Source organism: Hevea brasiliensis, chromosome 6, assembly GCF_030052815.1.
Source record: "Hevea brasiliensis isolate MT/VB/25A 57/8 chromosome 6, ASM3005281v1, whole genome shotgun sequence".
Classification (NCBI taxonomy): Eukaryota; Viridiplantae; Streptophyta; class Magnoliopsida; order Malpighiales; family Euphorbiaceae; genus Hevea; species Hevea brasiliensis.
The window spans coordinates 5254578-5270077 of NC_079498.1; the positions used below are offsets into that span (position 1 = coordinate 5254578).

The 15500-nt window shown below is 36.4% G+C and overlaps 2 protein-coding genes across 2 annotated transcripts; one reads left to right on the forward strand and one right to left on the reverse strand.

The window, feature by feature from the left end:
• Nucleotides 1-1148: 1148 nt before the first annotated feature.
• Nucleotides 1149-7434, forward strand: LOC110646517 (uncharacterized). The gene is made up of 3 exons (XM_021799981.2): nt 1149-1564; nt 1697-5973; nt 7184-7434. Exon 2 carries the CDS (start codon nt 1795-1797, stop codon nt 5959-5961), a length of 4167 nt encoding a protein of 1388 aa, XP_021655673.2. The 5' UTR covers nt 1149-1564; nt 1697-1794; the 3' UTR covers nt 5962-5973; nt 7184-7434.
• Nucleotides 7435-8643: 1209 nt separating this feature from the next.
• LOC110646529 (kinesin-like protein KIN-5D) lies at nt 8644-15500 on the reverse strand. Its single transcript, XM_021800001.2, has 23 exons — nt 15297-15500; nt 14604-14821; nt 14238-14367; nt 13953-14108; nt 13386-13862; nt 13099-13196; nt 12840-12996; nt 12646-12715; nt 12455-12531; nt 12307-12360; nt 12138-12218; nt 11939-12050; nt 11522-11608; nt 11254-11429; nt 11016-11177; nt 10834-10941; nt 10570-10728; nt 10406-10489; nt 10091-10296; nt 9888-9989; nt 9705-9814; nt 9474-9625; nt 8644-9159 (listed from the first exon to the last, which is right to left on the reverse strand). Exons 2-23 carry the CDS (start codon nt 14774-14776, stop codon nt 8944-8946), a joined length of 3147 nt encoding a protein of 1048 aa, XP_021655693.2. The 5' UTR covers nt 14777-14821; nt 15297-15500; the 3' UTR covers nt 8644-8943.

A 15500-nucleotide genomic window follows, 5' to 3' on the forward strand; every position in this document is an offset into this window, starting at 1 on the left:
ATTCAAGATTATGCATACATATAAGTAGGCAATAGATCGTAAAGATTTTACACACCATCTTCTCATAACAGGGTTTTGGAAAAAATTAGGCAGAAGCCATGTAGAAAGAGGAGGACATAATGTGCATACCAGAAGGCATAGAACCCTGCCAAACGGTGAAATGTCCCTGGCAACTTGACGACATTCCTTCTGAAATAGCGTGTGCTCAATGTAGATGAGAACCCGATTATAAGCGTGTGCAAAATCCCAGTAACGCCTAGTGCAAGGATCCATAATTTGTGCTGCTCGAACTTTAACAAGGATCCAGTAAGCATCATGAACTTTAGTTTAGGGCATGAACTCAACAGTGGGAAATTACAAGCCTAATGTGCAATACGTAAAGAACAGTCCCATGTACCTGCGGCCTAGTTCTTTTGGCTTATAACAGGCAATGACCTTCGTATTCGAAAAACTGGTTTCTTTAACAATTAAAAATAATAATAATAATATATCAATCTAAGCTAATTGCTTGGTCCAAATCTAAATAGATCAGTCAAGTTAAAAATGACCGTTTAAAATTTAAAATTTTATAAGAATTTAATTCAATTAATTATTTTTTATTAATTTTTATCTTTTAATGAAAAAAATTTCATTCTTTTTAATTTTAAAAAATTTTATTTTTAAAAAAATAAAAAATAAATATAATTATATAAAAATTTGATTGAGTTATTTTTTTTATAAATATTTTTTTCAAAATGAAGTCGTGTGGGTGAGTTAAGTATTTTTTACATAGGTAGATAAAATTCACATGGAGAAGTGTTTTTTTTTTATTTAAATTAAGAGTATTTTTATATCAATTTATATTTATTGAAATTAAATTTATTTTTTTATTGTTGATATAAAAATAAAAATTTATGTAAATTACTTTTAATTATATACGGATTAAAACCATATGATGAAATTACATTGATTGATGTTACACTAATACATTTTGTCAATTAGTTAATTAGCCAAATAAGTTGATTACAAAATTTCAAATAATTGTAAAAAAAAATTAATTAATTTGAAAAAACGACGTCGTACGCAAATTTGGGAGAACAGGGAGCCTGAAGACCCTACTGAATCCAACGGCTGGAAAATTTTCGAAAAAATCGCAGTCAGAAAGAATGAGTCGCGACGGTCAGTCTATCTGGAGACTCAGTGAGTTACTGAGTCAGGAAGTCTCTCTCTCACCATTCTCTTTCCACTGTCTCCCTCTCTATTCCCTTCTGCTGCGCATTCTCTCTTTTTCATTCGCTGGAGCCCTTTTTCGTCTTTTCTACTTCCTCTTCTTCTCCAAATCAGACGGCCCACTCTCCTCCACGTCAACATCGTCTTCTTCACCACCCCTCCTGTCATCGTCCTTCTCCTCTCTCTCTTTCTCTCTTATCATTTTCCTTTTTATATTTATATGTATACGCAATAACCGCCTCTCTCAACCCTAGGGTTTCACAAACATTATCACCTCTCTGTCTCTCTCGAATGCCTCGACTTTCGGTCTTCGCTCTCCAATCTCGGCGTCGAAGTTTAATTCTTGGCGGAGGAGGTAATGGATTTAATTTTATTTTTTTTATGGGTTTTGGAAAAATTTTTTCCCCCTTTCTTCTCATTTATTGTGATTTCTAGCTCTTATATTTGCAATTTTTAAGGCTTTTTATGCTGGGTTCGTTTATTTTAGGGTTTTGATTTGGTTCCGTTCGAAAAATTTGAAATTTTGAGTGAATAATTGGAGTGGGCACAAAGTGGTGATTGGCTTCTTGTTGTTGGGAAGGAGTGATGGCGATTGAGAAGAACAGCTTCAAGGGGTCTAGGTTCGATCCAGAGTTTTCTCCCAATAGTAGGGAGACCATGTCCAGTGATGAGGATGAGGTTCAGCGTCGGGTCTCCGCTGCTGAATATGATGATGACGATGATGAATTTGATGATGCGGATTCTGGGGCGGGATCGGATGACTTTGACTTGTTAGAATTAGGGGAAACTGGGGCTGAGTTTTGTCAAATTGGGAATTTAACTTGTAGTGTTCCTTTTGAATTGTATGATCTTTCGGGTTTAGAGGATATATTGTCTGTTGATGTGTGGAATGAAGTTTTAACTGACGAGGAGAGATTTAGCCTCACTAAATATCTGCCTGATTTGGATCAGGGCACCTTTATGCGAACTCTTAAAGAGCTTTTTGAGGGTCAGAATTTCCATTTTGGCAGCCCTATTAAGAAGCTGTTTGAGATGTTAAAACGAGGGTTGTGTGAGCCAAGGGTTGCTCTTTATAGAGAGGGTTTGGGTTTCTTTCAGAAGCGGCAGCATTACCATCTTTTGAGGAAGCATCAGAATAATATGGTCAGTAATTTATGTCAGATAAGGGATGCTTGGCTTAATTGCAGGGGGTATAGCATTGAAGAGAAGCTTAGAGTTTTGAATATTATGAAGAGTGAAAAGAATTTGATTTATGAGAAGATGGAGGAAGATTTGGAGAGTGAGTCATCAGAGAGAGAGGAATTAGGTGATGGGCTAAGGGGCAAAAGGGTTAAGGATAGGAAAAGTGCTGTCAAATTGGGTCTTAATTCTACATGTGGGGCTGGTTCGAATTTGGAATTGGCTTCACGAATGCCTTCAGTGGGTTTAGAAGTGCCAAAGTATCGAAAGCAGAATCCAAAGGGTATACTGAAGTTGTCTGCATCAAAAACCTTTTCACCAAAGGAGACGGTGAGCCAGTTCCCTTCTGTTTATGCAAATTCTAGGCCACATGGTTTGCCAGCTCCAATTTCTCGTCAGAAGGTGATGGGGCTTGAATCAAGGGCAGCGCTTAGGTTAACAAATCAGATGATAATTAATGATGATGATGTTGATGATGATAATGATGCTGAAGATGCTGTGTATGGGATGAGCTTCCAACAAGATTACAATGTAGCACATAGTGGCATGATGGACAAATCTGGGGTTCTAAAAGCAGGAAAGAAGCATGACCTATTGAAAAGTGAGGAATTAGGCACTGACAGTTTCACAGGCTTTCCTTTCTCTTCAAAGAATGATTTACATGCCTATGGGATGAACAGGAATGCAAATCAACTGTCAGAAATGAAAGGGGTTGCAGCTAAGCCACCCAAAATTCGAACTTCCCTGGAGTTTGTCAAAAAGGCCAAGTATCCTGAAAATGTTCAGCAATTCGCTTTTGGAGATCACCTGAAGTCACTGAAAGGCCGATTACATCTAACTGTGAAGGGTAAACGGGTTGACTTATCAGAGCATGGTGAAACCATTTGGCATGGAAAGAACCAAGGACATGCCATCTCCATGGATTCCTCACTGAAATCTGATGATCGGAATATGAGAAGCAAGAAGTGGAAAGCAGGGAGGGAGTCCTCAGATCTCAATTTTAAAACACATCGAGCTTCTTCTCCACTGTTGAATGATGGAATCCTGCTTTCTGACTTGAAAGCAAAATCATCTAAGGAGAAAATCAAAGCAAATTTTGTGCAGAATGGAGGGCCAGATAAAGGAGGTAAGAAATTGAACAGGATGTTTGCAAAAAATGAAGAAACAGAATCAGACTCATCTGAACAATTTGACAATGATGATGATGATCCTTTGGTGAGAAGCAAGTCAACTTATCCCAGTGGCATCATGGAGGTTTCTCGAACATCCTTGTTAAAATCTGGCCTAGATGCTAAGAAGGGAAAATTTGTTAAGAAAGATATGCAGGAGAAAGCACTGGCTTTTGGTGGAATGACAGATTTCTCCAAAAATATGGGTGGCTTTAGTGAGCTTGAGCGCATCCCAGGATACTCGTCAAAAGCAAAACAGAAAGGTAAGATGCGAGACAGCAGTCCATTGCATATCTCTGGAAGTAAAGTTTTGGAAAACAGCTCTCCATTTGGCTTGGGTAAAGTTACAGATGATGATGACAGGAAAAAAAGTCACAAATTTGTCAAGAATGGACAGTTGCTAGAATCTGCTGAGAGGTTACATATGTCTTCATTGAAAGCCTACCCTACCGACCGAAAGCAGAAAGGGGAGGTCAATAAAAATTACACTATTGATGAGGAGGATGATTCTCTTGAAACGCGTCTATTGGCAGATGAAAATGCACTAGCTAGACTGGGTAGAAGAGGACAGGGCAATGAAGCATATGTTCCTGATCGACGTGACAGATCTGATGCTTCAGTTCAAGGGTTCAACTTAATGACAAAGAAACGGAAAGCTAAGGAGGAATTGACCAACCTTGATAGAAGAGATGAAGATGGCAATGTGCAGTCTAGCCTTAAGCAGCAAATTGATGACTCCATTTCATTGAAGAAAAAGGGAAAAAGAAAAGTGGAGTCTGACACTGGCACTTCAGACATGGAAACTCCGGAGCCACCTCTTACAGAAATGGGAGCAGCAGACATGGGCATAGATTCCAAACCACAAAAAAAGCCATATACACCAATTACACCTACTGTTCATACTGGCTTCTCATTTTCCATTATACATCTTCTTTCAGCAGTTCGCCTGGCGATGATCAGTCCTCTCCCAGAAGATTCCTTGGAAGTCATCAAACCTAGTGATGGGCATAATGGAAAGCATGAAGGTGGCACAAATGGTGTTGTTTCTTGTGAGAGTGCAGATGTAAATAAATCTGACCATGCTCTGCAGGTGAATGTGCCTTCTCTTACCGTACAAGAAATTGTTAACCGTGTCAGATCAAACCCTGGGGATCCTTGTATTCTTGAGACACAAGAGCCTCTTCAGGATCTGGTCAGAGGAGTTCTCAAGATACTTTCATCAAAAACAGCTCCTTTGGGAGCAAAGGGTTGGAAGGCACTAGGGGTTTATGAAAAATCTGCAAAGAGTTGGTCTTGGATTGGTCCAGTTTCCCATACTTCAACAGATCATGAGACTATTGAGGAGGTAACATCTCCTGAATATTGGGGCCTTCCTCATAAAATGCTTGTCAAGTTGGTTGATTCATTTGCTAATTGGCTGAAAAGTGGTCAAGAGACTCTTCAGCAAATTGGAAGCCTTCCAGCACCACCCGTGTCATTGATGCAATGTAACCTGGATGAGAAAGAAAGGTTCAGGGACCTGAGAGCTCAGAAGAGTCTCAACACTATTAGCCCAAGTTCTGAAGAAGTGAGGGCTTATTTCCGTAAGGAAGAATTTTTAAGGTATTCCATTCCTGACAGAGCCTTCTCATACACAGCTGCTGATGGTAAAAAATCCATTGTTGCTCCTTTGAGACGGTGTGGTGGTAAGCCAACTTCAAAAGCCCGAGACCATTTCATGCTGAAGCGTGATCGGCCTCCCCATGTTACAATTCTTTGTCTTGTAAGAGATGCAGCTGCCAGATTGCCTGGAAGTATGGGCACTAGAGCAGATGTTTGTACCTTGATAAGGGACTCTCAGTATATTGTTGAAGACGTGTCTGATGCGCAAGTGAATCAGGTAGTCAGTGGAGCCTTGGACCGTTTACATTATGAACGTGATCCTTGTGTACAATTTGATGGGGAGAGGAAATTGTGGGTTTACTTACACAGAGAGAGAGAAGAAGAAGATTTTGAAGATGATGGTACTTCATCTACAAAGAAATGGAAGAGACAGAAAAAGGATCCAGCTGACCAACCCGACCAAGGAGCTGTAACTGTGGCTTTTCATGGGAATGTGGATCAGTCTGGATTTGATTTGGGCTCTGACCTCAATGTTGCACCATCAGGCCCTGATGATGATAAAAGAGCAAAACTTGTGCATAATGATGCGAAACAAAGCATGGAGGACAATGCTGAGACTAGTCATGTGTCAGAACAAGGCAACCTGCATCAGGGTCATCCAGTGGTTTGGGATACCCTTAGTTTAAATCCAATGCAAGAAAATAAATTGTTATGTCAAGAAAATTCAACAAATGAAGATTTTGATGATGAGACGTTTGGGAGAGAGAGGCCAGTTGGATTGTTAAGTGCAAGCTTATCATGAAGAATATTTCAGGTAGTTTTCAATATTTTTAATTCCTTGAAAATGTACAGTATTTTTTACTCAAATGCCTTTATAACATGATAGTTTAATTTGTTTTTAAATCTGTCATTTTCTAGCTTTGCTTTTAATGTGAGAATTCCATCAAGATATGCTAATTCCGAGAGTTCCTTTGAAACTGTTGTTTAGCCTCTTTAAGTCTTGAAAGTATTTTTGGGCATAGTTGAGAGTTTCATTTTTTGATCTCAATAATCTATTGTCGTCAAATGAATTTCAAGTTTTCTAATTTGCTCAAGCTTCAGAATGTGACGAATACTAATCTAATGTAATATACAACAGGACACCAACTATCCTCCAGAAGTTGGTGGTCTAATTTTTTTTCTTTTTTCCCTTTTGGTTGGGATCAACAATACTGTGCATACAGGGTGGTTTTGCCATATTAAGACATAGCATTGACCTAAAGCCATTCGGAACAATTGTTTCATGCGAAACTAGTTAAGAGTAGGGTTGTCTCTGAAGTCTGAAGTTCCTTCCCAATAGTTTGATTGAAGTGCCATAACTGGATAATGCCTTTATATTTATATGAAATATTGATATGTAATTCTTTGACAAAGATGCCTTTTTGGTAGAAAGTTGTTGGGGATTGACAAAAAAATATAAAATTTGTTTTCTAGAGCAGAGTATATTTTGTCAAGTTGAAGGCTCACTTGCCTGGGCGTTTCTGGAAGGGTCATTTTGATCTGTTCCATTATGAAGCCAGATGGTTTTGCTGGGTGCTTGTAGCCTATTTGGACCTTCCCTTGGATTTGAATTGGCTATGTTTAGCTTGGAACAGTCTTTCTGATATAGCTTGGATTATTTTAAATGCGTGAGTTTTAAGATTGATTTCATACATTAGTCTGACCCAGGTTTTGTATTGCAAAATAGCAACTCCCCGAAAAACACTCTTGAGAGAGATTGTGTAGTTGAACTCACGGACTATTATATGGTCAACATCTTTTGTTGACAAGCACAAGTGTCTGGCAATATCTTTTGTCGACTGATTAGCCTTTTCTCAATAGATAAACTGCTATACTTTTTTAAGCAGACATATTGGTAATTTTGTTTCGAAGTGGAGCATATCTTATAACATTTTGAGTAGATCTTTTCTGTTCTTGCTTTCGAGTTGTATGTACTTACCATGTTAGAGTTTTTTAACAGAGGAGAGCTTCACCATGTTTTGCAGGCCTGAGGTCCGTCTATGTCAGAAATCATGGTTAGTTCTCTTCAGGGTGGGTGCCATGCCCATACGTAAAAGGTTAAATGTATATTGATTTGATGCACAATGTAGAATAGCAAGAGATAATTTGTTGGGGCTCAGAAATATATATGTTCAGTACAGGTGGATGCTTATATGGTCCTAAATTTTCCCCCTTTTTTCTATTTTTTTTTTAATTATCTAGATTAATTTGAAATATAGTTCATTGTTTCCCTTGATATGAGTTCAGGAGGAGGATTTGGCATTTGTGTAGTGAGGCATCATGATAAAACCTTAGCTGGCTGTACATATGGTTTAGATAAGGTAATTAAAAAGAATTTAAAGTTTTTTTTTTTTTTAATACATATTCTGTACAGCGTTCATTCACTGGTCAGAGCTGCAATCAATTCTTGATTTTGCGAGTGGAGGAATAAATTTCCTGCCAACATTTGTACGCCAAATTAATAAGCTTTTGCCTGTTCAATCTTTGTATCTTTTTCGTTAGGTGTATGTGGGAGAGAAGAGGAAAAAATAAATAAATAAATAAAATTTAGTCAGATAATTATTTATAGCTATTTTTTAAATGTCTCATCTAAAGCTCAGTTTTAAGGTGTTTAAACTAATAATTGATAGTCATGTAAATCGTTGAATCAATTTTTTTTTCTTATAATAAATCTATCAAAACTATTTTTTATAATTGATGCATTATTTATTAGCTATAATTTGTATTAGTTTTAAAATAAGATTTTTTTATCAGATTTATTTTTTTATTTAAATTATGTTATACTATAAATTTGTCAATAAATTAATTTTTTTATATTAATAAACTATTTATAATCATAAAATAATAGATAAAAATAAAAATATTATAAATAATAATTAAGTTAATTACAATATTCATTTTATATGATAAAAAATATGTACATAAATAAAAAAATATATATATATATATTTTTATAATAAATTAACAATTACATATCTATTTTAATAATAATAATAATAAATAATAGGATATATATTATTATTAATTATTTTATATATTAATAGTAATAGTTTATATACTTGGAAAACTAGCTATCAGTCATGTACAATCATTAACATTATAATTCATTCAAATTGTGAATATTAAATAGATATATATATATGGTATTTTTGGGCATGCCTTCCTCAAGATTGGTCATCAATGATATTTGGAATAACATGTATCCATGGAAGAACATCTATGACTTTTGCCCCAAATAAAACACATCTATAACTTGCAGCATAAACCATTACCCAATTAAGTCCTAATCTGTCACATGTCAGATGTATAACCTGCACTATGAAACAGTGAACACGCATCTGTAACTCAATTATGCCTTAATCTCAAGTTAATTGTTGGAATTTTGGCAACATCTTCAGAATCATAAACCATAATATGAAAATCGCTTAATTGGTTGGCACACATGTTCCATAAATTCGTATAGCTGTTAATACCTTTCTTTAATTTCCAATTTCCATACAAAGTTTTCTAATTAAAAGAGAGCCCTCTTCAGTTATTGAATAACCGTTTTCGAGAGAGCAGAGTCTCAGTGAACAAAATAAAACATGAAAGAATCTATCATATATTTCTACATCCACAATGAACTTTCTTTAAGCAAACAATCAATGAATAAAGATAGGCAAGAGAAAATCTCATACTCCACACCCCCATGTATTCTGTACACAACCTTTTCTTACTGCTTCTATCTGCCGTGTTCCATTTTACTCTAGTTAATAGCAGTGAGAGGAACTCTAGAGTCTCTCAAAGCTTCATATGCTGCAGCCAAATGTTTTATATCTCCATTTGCTTGCTTTGCATACTTTGTATCCCAGAATGATTTTAACAATTCCTCAAAAGCCGGAGTTCTCAGTTCCTCGATTGATGCAACACTTGACAGATTGAACGACCTCTTTCTTGGTGTTGAACAAGATGGTTCGTCCACCTATGAGTTGTAGCATTAAAAAGATTAGTTTGCTCACACAGTAGATGCATTCAGAAAGCAACTCTATTCGGTGTTTTGGTATTGCAAGTGCTTTTAGAGAAATAGCATTTTTTTCTATAATTGGTTGTATCGATGTTCCCAGTTTGTCAGACATTTATTAAAAGTTTTACAGGGATATGTTTTCCTCTAAATTCCAGATGTTGCAGAAGGAAAATAACATGTGGAATCACCACGATCACAAGAGAATGTGATCAAATGAGTATACAACAATGAGTAAAATTTTTTTGCATGCAATGGTACTACTTAAGTCTTACCACATATTCATCCTGAAGACATTTCCCAGTATTGTCTGTAATTTCTACAATCTTATGGTAATGACCACCCTTCAATTCCCTCAGATCTTCACAACAAGGAGTAATCAAGGAATTGATATTTCCACAAGCATCATGGTCAAGTTTTAATGAATCTGCAAGTATTTTGTTCATCAGTGGACAAAACAGCATAAGATAACTTTAAATCCATACGAATGAAATTTAGATACTGACGATCAATTGACAATAGCAAATCATTGTTTGCAACATCTACATCTTCAAGGGCAGCTGATACAGCAGATGAAAATCGTGTGCATAAGATTTGATTGGCCTCCATTCCTCCACTAAAGTGACACAAGGAATTAAGTTAGTGATTTTGAATGAGAAGCCAAAATACACTCATAGGAAGTGGCATACCTAACAATGGAATTCACAGAAGCAACATTGCCCTTTTCCAGGTTGAGCAAGGACTCTTGTGCATCCCTCCACTGTTGTGCACCCATTCTTGCCTTGTTCAAACTGAACAGGTTTGAAAGCAATAAATTCAGAAGAGTTACATACTAAACCAGGACCAAAAAGTGAGTGTAACTAAGTAAATTGATGGTAAAAGTAGATCATGCCAGTTATGAAGAACATCCTCCAGGTCCTTCTTTCCACTCTCCACTGCAGAAGTGTCCTCAAGATAGTTGGTTTCTGTTTTATCCATGTGGACAGTCCATTCAGCCATAACAGAAGACGTGGAATCCTGCATGGTTGACATTTCTTGCTGTAGTTTGTTGGTTCTGCTGTTTGCACTCTGCCGGAGATCATGCACTGCCGTTTGGACCTAAAGAACATGCATTAAAGTTACCACCTGAAGTTTACTTGAACAATCTCAGGGCGCTCCCATGAGATTTGCAACAAAAAGCCAGTCATTCAACACTAGAAAGTCATACCAGTTTTTTCTTCCTCACATTTGAATTTGCAAGCAGCTCCGCCACCTTTTCCAACAATTGCCTTTCTTCGTTAGCAGCACACTCCTATGGGCACAAATAAATTCAGTATTAACAAGCAAACCAAAGGGCTTTTACAAAATGGTCCATGAAAATAGTGTAACTACCTCAAACTTCTTTTCCAGTTCAGACAATTTCTGATCATTAACTGTTTGTGCTTCTTCCACAATTTGGGTCAGATTGGACACATGCATGTCTAGAGTCTTGAAAAAGTTCACAGTTATTTTAGAAACTGATCGTGCAGTTTCCACTGCCCTGAAATGTGCCTATACCCCAAAATATCAAAAAAAGGAATCATTCACTTGGATTTGACAAAAATCTAAACATCTTCTAATAAAAGGGCTTTTGAAATCTAACAATGAATTACAAACCTGATGCTGCTGTTTTGCAAACATAGCTAGCTTCTCTTCTTGCATATGAAGATTACTTTGGAGATCATTTAGCAGTGCATCAGCTTCTGAAGCAATTCCTTCGAAAAGCTGAATCAAGTATAACTTGGGTCAGAGAGAGGGAAAAAGAAGTTTACTAATAAAAGTAAAGAAATTGAACTTACACCCTCAAGAGCATGTGAATGCCTGGAAACTTCAGAATTTAGATTACCAAAAGTTGACCGAGAATTTCCCTCAAGCTCCTTAGCCATTCCATTCAATGCTTGGATACCAGAACCATACATCGCTTTCAGTTTTCCAACCCTTCCTCGAAGTTCTTGAGTGGCCTTCATGCATGCCAAAATGAAACTTGTAAGACTGAACTACAACAAATGTGCAAGTTAATATCTCATCTGATTGTACCTCAGCCTTTGTTGACACAAAAGACTGCATGTCTTCCTCCATGTCCTTCAGTTGCTGCTCCTGTCGTGTCACTGAAGTTGCGACAGTCCTATGCAAGATCTCAAGCTGCTGGGTCAATTGAGACTGAAATTTCTGGATGAGTACTCTGTTTCCATCTTCAATTTTATCTTTCCGCTCTGGAAACCAACCATATCAGCTATAAATAACCAGTAGTCTTGTGAAAGAAGACACCCCAAAACGAAGTCAACTTTCAAAATAATATACAAACCAATTTTGGCAAATAAATTGGATATATCTGATGCAGCATTTTCTAGTTCTGCTCGAAGGTCAAATGCACGTTCAACAAGAGCTTTCTCTGAAAGATGAAAAGGTCATTATTATTGTTAGGCTAGCCAATTGTATAGTCAAAGATCTTGTATAAAAACTGTATATACTTAAAAAAGCATTTCAAGGACATTAGGAAGGGAAGTTCTCAACTACACTGGGTAAATAATATCAAACCCCAATCACATGACAAATGTAGCACATAAATATTGAAAAAAGGACAAGGTGAAGAGGTCTTCAATAAGAGGTCCAAAAACATTTTCTTCACTACACCTTGACAAAAAAAATTTATGCTGAAAGGACAGACAGAAAGAATGCAGACAAAAAAAAGCAAGATTAAGTGCAAGATGTCTTAGCTTACCGGATTTGAGGAGATTAGATATCAAAAACTCCTTCTCTTTTATTGTTGCATTTGCCTGTCTGTGTTTTTCTTCGAGATCAAACAATGAATTTTCAGTTTCCTCGAGCTTTTTCTGGATTTACAGTGAACAGAGTAACTTCAAATCTTGTACATGATGAGAGCAGGAATGGCTATATGCTGAACACATAAATATAGTTACCTCAGTTTTTTCAAGTTTCTCACTTAATTCTGCTGTCAATAGTAGCTGAGAATTGTAGAGTTCCTGAAGCTCCATTATTTGCTGACCAAAAGTGAAGGCAAAATAATTAGTTTGTTTTTCACAGGCAACTTAAAAAGAACTGCAGAAAAGTAACCTTGATGGAACATACCTTGTCCTTGGATTCTGATTCAAGTTCCATGCGCTCTATTTTTTCAGCCATTGCCTGGGACAAGACAGACAAAGAATTAACAACATTTTGATTTCACAGAAAAACTCAATTACAAGGACACCATCTAATTATATGGTAAGAAGTGAACCTTCTTTTCAGCTTCATCTTGAAGATAGCGATCTCGTGGGATATAAATTCCATTTTTTTCTCTTGCAGCATATACCTCTAATCAAATAAGAAAGATAAATTGATACATTATACTAGTTCTTTTCATAGTCCAATCATCTGAAAATAACTAAGCTGCATTTGTGAAGAATTTTGTAGGAAGCAGTGACCTACCTTGTTTCAGCCGGTCAATTTCAGAGTACAGATCCTTTATCATTGCAGATTTCATCATCTTCTGATTGATCTGAGATAATAACCAACAATGAAGCATGTTGTAAAATAAGGTTTCATAAAATAAGCACAGATACACATCAACAAGCAAGTGAACACAAACAGTGCATTTAGCAATATAGAAAGGATGCACTGACCTCTGGTCTGTTCTTGATATTCTTGGCACGATGTGCATAATCTAGAGTGCTAAGTGTTTCTTCCAAACAATGAATAGAGGGCGATATAGTGGCGATTATGCATGTCTTTGTTTTCCCTCCCAATGAATCCCTCAACAGTCTTGTTAGTTTGCTATCCCTGGAATTCCATGCCAATATTTCCATTGTATCACTTGTGGGGTTCACAAACACAAAAAAAGATGCTAATGAGAATTATCATACTCTTTATAAGTAATAATACCTGTATGGTACATGACCAGAATGCTCAACAAGGGCATTGATCACACGACCAAGTGTAAGCAAGCTCTTATTAATCTCCCCTGCCTCCCTTGCTCTGCCCTGCAAGAGTCATTTTCTTCAGAAACATTGCAAGATTAAGAAGAAAATCAAAAGCAAAATTTTGCAGAAATTAGAACAGAAACAATTTGTGTCTTGACTTGTGCATAAAACTCATGTTATGCATATGTTCTCTTCCTGCTTACCAACATGTACAGAGAGTAGAGCGATAATAGTGTTGGTTGCACATACCTCTCGTGCACCAGAACGTGAAATATTTTCTGAACCAGCAAGGTCAACAAGATTCAGCTTTCCACATTTGATCATCTCTTCACCCTCAGGAGTAAATTCTTTAATGTGGATGGTGATGGAAAATATTGAGTGAGAACGGCTACTTTGCTTGTTAAGTAAAGTTTCTGCTGTACGCCTTTTCGCAGAACCCTTCTCCAAGATTTTGTAAATTTCATTTGCAGTATAAACTATCTCTTCTTCCAAGCCTCTTACAAAAACACCCCCTTTTCCATCTTCCATAAGAGCTATAGGTTTCTTAGATTTGTCATCTATAAATTTTGAAGTTTCCTCCAGGGCCAAAAGATCTGTTATTTCCTCATTGTACAGCTCTAAAAATGTAACTTTCATGCTATACTCAGCATTTTGAGCTTCTAATATGTCAAAAATTTGTTTAACTGCTCTAGGGATGACACCGGCATCACTTGGAAATTCCCCATTCTACAAAAGAGAATGAACACAATTGGAAATAGTTCTAGAGAGAAAGCAAAGAATAATATAGATTCCTCAACATGCCGTGCAAAATCAAACCTTCTTCCTGGCTCCTCCTTCCATTGTGTACGTCTTCCCTGTCCCTGTCTGACCATAGGCAAAGATGGTGCAGTTATAACCCTCAAGAACTTCATACACAATTGGAGACACTGCCAGGTCATACAAGTGTTTTTGTTGGGATGTTGGACCAAAAACCTAAAACAAATTATTTGATGTTATAACCATTGTTGCAGGATGTCACACCTGTAATTAAATAACTAAAAGCAAAAATTGCACAATTCACTTAATAGCACATATTAAGGAAACTGAAATAAAGGGCCAAACCTTGTCAAATAGAAAGGTTCTATCAATCTGCTTGTTAGCAATATTCTGAATAGCTGAAACTTCCCTTTTACCCTCATTACAAGAGACCACCACAGGAGTATGCAATCTCAACTCATCTTCACTCAATGGCCTGCAAAAGGCAAACACCAATTACTTAGCATCCTCAAAATTATCCAACTCTGAACTTACCAATTAATGCAACCTAAAAAACGACGTAATGTAAGAGCAAAACGCCGATTTATAAGTCATAAGAGAAATAAACTCAAACCATTCATTAGCCAACATCCAAATAGAGTTTAATAATCCAATTACGATACAAAATCACTATATTTAAACCAACTATTAATTTCTAACGGTTCAACTGACCTGCAACGCACGATGACTTGTACATTGACGCCCTTTTCTTTATCATGTTTGCTACTCGAATTTGATTCACCTGATCGCAGATCTCGAACTGCTTTATCACTTGACCGCGGAGTCTGTGATGGCGATAACGAAACCAAACCCCCTCTTCTCTGGTGTGACTGCGAAGAATCCATCTGAATCTAGCTTTGAAATACTATTCCAATCTCAAAAACTTTTCCCTGAATCAGTACATCACAACTCAACGGGTCAACTATGCAAATAATTCACAAAAAAAAAAAAAAATACTAGTACATCAAGAACACTTAAGAAAAAGAAATTTTCCTTTCTTTTTTTCACTGGCATAATATTTGACAAGATTATTTATAAAAAAAACTCCAAAAAAGGTACATTGTTCAAAGAATCTCAATAGTCAAGCCTTAACTAAACTCAGTGCCTTCACTTTCAACTCACTCAACAAGAAGAATAAACTATCACAATGTGAAGCTCTTACCAGCAAAATACAAGTAAAAAAAAAATACGAATACACAACCAAATTTATAGACATAAAAACTTTTCTCGAAATTTACATATACATTGGCGAATCAAAGGTGGATCCAAAAGAATTGAGCTCAAGGATGATCAAAATCTGAAGCAAAATCAAAAACAAAGAATCATCTGAAAAATTTTCGGATGAATAACGATTAAGTGACTTACTTTAGAGCGATAGATTATTCAAAAGCCGGCCTTCTGAAAAAGAAAAATTGAAGAGCTTCTAAAGAGCAAGAGATTCCCTGCAACAATGGCGACAATTTCCAGAGAGAGAAAGAGAGCGTGAAAATGAAGATTTTTATTTTTTTATATTTTCAAATTTATTTATATGAGATTAATAAGTGGTGAAAAAGAGAAGGGACTGTGGAT